Source organism: Kryptolebias marmoratus, linkage group LG10 (genome assembly GCF_001649575.2).
Source record: "Kryptolebias marmoratus isolate JLee-2015 linkage group LG10, ASM164957v2, whole genome shotgun sequence".
Classification (NCBI taxonomy): Eukaryota; Metazoa; Chordata; class Actinopteri; order Cyprinodontiformes; family Rivulidae; genus Kryptolebias; species Kryptolebias marmoratus.
The window spans coordinates 23799919-23805739 of record NC_051439.1 but is presented as its reverse complement, the minus strand read 5'-3'; the positions used below and the strand labels follow the sequence as shown (position 1 = coordinate 23805739).

Genomic DNA, 5821 nt, shown 5'->3' with positions numbered 1-5821 from the left:
CGTTAGCCGCTAATGAAGCTTCCGAGTCCGAGAGGTTAGCCATACGTTTCTTCTCTTACCGTTGATTTTCGGGACACCAAAGTGCTCCTTGATTTGGATTTGGGCATTCCGGCTCACTTTTATGTTTATTTTACATCCCGCATTTGTAGGTAATTTCTGCTTTTTTTTTTTTTTAAATTGTCGGGGAGCCACCTGGTTAAGCTGTCGCCATCTTGCTTGCTCACCCGGAAGTCCACAACCCCTTTCTAAAAAATAGTTCCTCCTAAATAAAGTTTTCATTTGTTTTTTGTCAAAATATAAATTCATGATTTAAAAGATGTTTAACAGCAGGTTAAACTTTCAGTAAAACTCCAGGATAGAAAATAAAAAGTCAAAATAAAATGAACTCCGTTTAAAAAGGAGAAATTTGTTAAACAAACATTTCAGACAGGAGAAAAACTGTTACACCCTGAAATATGAGCTCTGGGAAAGTCTCACTTCTTTAGTTTATATTTGTCAAAATAAACAGGGTCTGCTGTCTTAAAGAAATGTTCTAATGCAGCCTGAAACAGACTGAATGAAGATCCACGTTACGTACGCCCACATGACTGCTGAGGCTGGGGTGTGTGTGTGTGTGTGTGTGTGTGTGTGTGTGTGTGTGTGAGAGAGAGAGAGAGAGGGTGTCAGGGTGTTTATTGAAAAACAATCCGTCTAAAATTAAGGGTTTTAACATAAAAAGGAGCTGGAAATAATTTATAAAAATATTTAATCACAAAAAACAGATAAAAGCACATTTCTGTTTTTAAGTCAAAATGAACCTTTGTTCTCTTCTTCTTCTTCTCTCAGCTGTTCCCTCCTCAGGGGTCTCCACAGCGAGTCCTCCTGCATCTAACTCTGTCCTCTATGTCCTCTGTCCTCTGTCCTCTGTCCAACTACATGTCCTCTCTAACTCCAGCCATGTGTCTCCTCTGATTTTAGTTTTAGACTAAAATAATTCAATAATTTAAAAGAATGGAGTTTTGATCAAATCTTGAAAATAATGTTCTGTTAGCGCTCAAAGTATGTTCTGAGGATGAGTCTCAGCGACTACCACACCAAACAGAGTATTTATATCTGTATAACAGTCATTCACATTCATTTAGTTTAACTTTTTATTCAATCATCTAAGAGATTAAAGTCAGTTTAAAGTCAGTGTGTGTGTGTGTTAGGGGGGTGCTTCCCGCTCTCTGAGGCAAATAAATCACCAGGTGCAGAAAACCACAACAGAAACAGATCTCCTAAGGAGCAACAACAACAACAAGCTTTAAATCATCACAAGCAGGAAACAGTCAGAGTCCGTTCATCTTCATCATCATCCTCATCCTCAGCATCACCTGGGAGTCTTAGAGGTGAACAAACAGGAAACAGCAGCTTCTGATCCTCAGGAAACGAGAGCAGATGTTTCACAGCTTTCAGCTGTTGGGAGGTCAGAGGTCAGGGGTCAGCCGTGGTCGTCCAGGCTGCAGAGGAGGACCTGGCGGTTGGAGGAGAGGCGGTACAGACAGCCGGGCACCAACCGGTACGGCTGCAGTTCCCTCAGACCGAACGCCTCCGAGCAGCAGTCCGTCACCAGAACCTTCACCCTTTTCCTGTCGGGGAACAGAAGCCTCTGCTGGACCTCCTCCCCGATGATCTCCACCTCCTCTTCCTCCTCTTCCTCCTCCTCCTCCTCCTCCTCATGGTGGATCTTTCTCAGCAGGTTGTTGATGAGGACCGAGCGCCTCAGATAGACCTCGGGGTCCTCCAGGAACCTGAGCTTCTCCAGAGACAGCTTCAGGATGCAGCTGCGGTCCTCCTGCAACATCAGGTGCTGCAGAAAGACACGAGAGGAATCGAAGAGAGTCTGAGGTGAACGCAACAACACAAAGAAACCTTCAAACATCAAAAGAATAAACCTTCATCTGCAGAGTAAAGAAGTTCGGTTGGATTCTGGACTTTTAAATGAAGACAACAGTGAAAGTTGAGCTCATAAAGAAATAAATTTACTAAGATCTCAGAGGACGCAGATGAAAGAGTTATCAGGTAGTTGCTGGAGCATCTGACAGTCAGAAGAACAGTGAGTGACACAGGATGGGTGTCAGACAGAATTATGGAGTCTGATTGGGGGTTTCCATGCAGGGCTGCCAGATCTCACAAGAAAAACAAGCAGCGACCCACCTGTTTGTTTTTAATGTCTGGGTACATGTTCTGGACCTAGATGTTCTGGACCTAAATGTTCTGGACCTAGATGTTCTGGACCTAAATGTTCTGGACCTAGATGTTCTGGACCTAAATGTTCTGGACCTAGATGTTCTGGACCTAAATGTTCTGGACCTAGATGTTCTGGACCTAAATGTTCTGGACCTAGATGTTCTGGACCTAAATGTTCTGGACCTAGATGTTCTGGACCTAAATGTTCTGGACCTAGATGTTCTGGACCTAAATGTTCTGGACCTAGATGTTCTGGACCTAAATGTTCTGGACCTAGATGTTCTGGACCTAAATGTTCTGGACCTAGATGTTCTGGACCTAAATGTTCTGGACCTAGATGTTCTGGACCTAAATGTTCTGGACCTAGATGTTCTGGACCTAAATGTTCTGGACCTAGATGTTCTGGACCTAAATGTTCTGGACCTAGATGTTCTGGACCTAAATGTTCTGGACCTAGATGTTCTGGACCTAAATGTTCTGGACCTAGATGTTCTGGACCTAAATGTTCTGGACCTAGATGTTCTGGACCTAAATGTTCTGGACCTAAATGTTCTGAATGTTTTAACTCATTGGTTCGTTCACTCATTCATGAGCTCCAGGACATGGATACTGGACTCTTTAGAACATCTCATATCTGTCCGGATGACAGGTATCAGCTGGACTACAGGTTCACCGCCCCATCACCGGGGCAGAGACTGCTGGGTTCAGAGTGGTACCAGAACCAGGAGTTGGTGTATCTTGTTCAGCATTGGTTCTACAGCATCCTGTGAGACAGAACCAATCCTGCTGACATTTGACCTATCCTGAGATAGAACCCAGGTCCGGACTTTAATGAGACATGGGTCTGTGGACCTTCTGCATCATGTCAAGGTCCTCCAAGTCCCTGATCTGTCCCCAGTCCAGACTCTGACCCAGAACTGATCTGTTAGACCTGGAGATCCAGTTCAGTTCATTTCCACCTGAGTCTTTTATTTAAATCAGACAAACAGAAGAAAAGGGAAGCAAACATTCAGGAAGTTAAAGAAGAGAACAAACATGCTGTTACTTTTTGTAAATATCCCTGCAGGCCTCCGTGTAGATCCTCCTCCTCCGCATATTTCCTCTTGAAGTAAGCAACTTTCGACGTCGTTGAACGTTTTGTTCTCTCTCTGAGGACAGGAGCAACAAACACAGAACAGCCTGAATCTCCTGTTTTTACACAGCTGTCCCAGCAGGAAGTGACCCGCGCTGCACAGGAAGTGCTACTTTCACTGCTGCTGCTGGCGTTTACAACAGGTAAGATATTCTCTATCACTTTTACACTGAAACCAGCTCTAAAATGACCAGAACATCCCTTTAAGACAGGACTGATGCTGTCAGACTTCTGACATGTTAAAGCAGCTGCTGTTGCTATGGAAACAACATCCAACCAGGATTAAAACAACACATAAATAAATATCAGAGCTGGGTAAAATAAGTTCAAAATTAACAACATTTGATTAAAAAAAAAAAAAGCTGAAAATTTTGTAAAAACCAACGGAAGATGATTACTGTAGTTTATTTACAATATTTATTATTTTTTAATTTATTATTTCTGATTTTACTGCAGTTAAAAGTCTGGATTAAACTTTCTGAGTTTTTGAACAGAATTAAATTTAAAGATGCTGTTGAGCATCCAAACACCTTCCACTGAGACAGGTGGAGGATGAGACAGGTGGAGGATGAGACAGGTGGAGGGTGAGATGGGAGGAGGATGAGATGGGAGGAGGATGAGACAGGTGGAGGATGAGACAGGTGGAGGATGAGACAGGTGGAGGTATGCTCACAGAAAACCTACATCCTGTTGAACTCCAACAAATCTTTGAATTCTTTAATTTTCCCTTAAACTGATGATAATCCTGAGAATAAAACTTTAAAGAAGCTCTGAAGGAGCAGTTACATACAGATGTTTCCAGCAGACTTGAAGCCAACTTCCCTTCTCTCACATCTGGACACTTCCTGCTCTCTCAGCTCCCTCCGGGTCTCCTCACCTCCACAGCCCGGCGGTAGTCCCGCTCACAGCGGCTCGTCCTGCGGCCTCACACCGACCCGGAGACGCTGCAGCTCGGCCTCAGCGCGCGGATCCTCCCGGCAGCTCCTCTCCGCCTCACAGCCACAGGACACGCACGCACGCGCCGCGCGCGCTGCCCTCCGCGCGCTCTGATTGGTGCTGACGCAGCCAGATGTTTCCTGTTGCTAAGAGACCGCGTTGGCGAGCGCGGCGATGACGTCACTACCTCTCGATAACACAGCTGCAGCCAGATGTTCGGAGACTGTTTTACTCTTTAAGGTGAATTTATTCAGCAGATTTATGGGAAATATTAATTAACATTTAAGTTTGATAAAAAGAAAAAATCTCTACTTTAAAAAACAGAAACATCTTAAAGGGATAGTTCAGACATTTTAAAGTGTTGTTCTGTGGACTTTTAGAAACCTCTAACTTCTGTCAATAAATAAGATTAAGAAGCTAAAAAATTACTTTCTTTGAACGCTGAGCGCTGAATGACTGCTAAAGAAACTGAAACAACGTAACAAAACATTAGCTAAAAGTGTTAGTCTTAGCATTAGCAGAATTAGCATCAGAGAAGAGCTCCACTTTAGAAAACACAACATGAAGAATTAGTTTCATTAACTGTTTTTTAAAACATAAACAGAAGGTTGATGCTAAACAGAATAAAAAGGAAGTTCTCTGAATGTAGAGCTGAGGGTTTAAGACTTCAAATCAGTTTCCTGTTTCCTGATTAGGACTGAAAACTGTGTTTTTGTTTTGATGAATAAAAACAACCTGAAATGTAAAACAGCAGGCAGACAGACAAGACAACAGCAGGAACCTTTCTGATTTTATTGGCAACAACAAAACTTGGTACAAAAGGTTCTTTCTTAGTGCTGCAGGTGTTCAGCATGCAGAGACGGGACCAGGGCTGCAGGATCCATGACCTCTGACCTCGTATCAGGCCTTCAGCTTTTAGCTGTTCGTGCTGAAGATGGCAGCTAAAGATGAACCTTCTTTAGCCTTTTTCCTCTCTACTCATGTTTTAGAGCCACATGGCAGCTGGATGGAAGGACGTCCTGAGCAGAACAGAAACTGGTTATTAACGGCTGATCATGTGTCTGTTAGCAAAATATCTCAGTGTTGGCACATCTGTTGGAGTCCACTCAGCCTGTCGTTGGCTGATTTAACTAAAGAAATGTGTTTCTCCTTCTCCCAGATTCACGTTTCCTTCCTTTCTAACGTAACTCTGTTGGTGTTGGTTCTAGGAGACCTGGAGAGGGACAGAATGAGGTCGGAGGTCAGCCCTGGTCCAGTCCTGGACTAATAATCCGTCCACACATGCAGCAGCATTCACAACAAGAAGGTCTCATGCAGGTCTGTGTGGTCTCTTTGCGGTGGGAGATATGTTTCATCTCAAAGTGTTCCAGGCACTTCATCTGCAGGACATCATCTACAGGACATCCTCTGCAGGACATCATCTACAGGACATCCTCTACAGGACATCCTCTGCAGGACATCATCTACAGGACATCCTCTACAGGACATCATCTGCAGGACATCATCTACAGGACATCCTCTGCAGGACATCATCTACAGGACATC

General features: G+C 43.8%; 1 protein-coding gene across 1 annotated transcript in view; it reads left to right on the top strand.

The window, feature by feature from the left end:
* Positions 1-5130: 5130 nt before the first annotated feature.
* Positions 5131-5821, top strand: part of LOC119617409 — a 2397-nt gene continuing 1706 nt past the window's right edge. Inside the window, exon 1 of the mRNA XM_037977861.1 lies at positions 5131-5818. Within this exon, the coding sequence (XP_037833789.1) occupies positions 5558-5818 (261 nt within the window). The 5' untranslated portion in view covers positions 5131-5557. The remainder of the gene's footprint in view (positions 5819-5821) is intronic.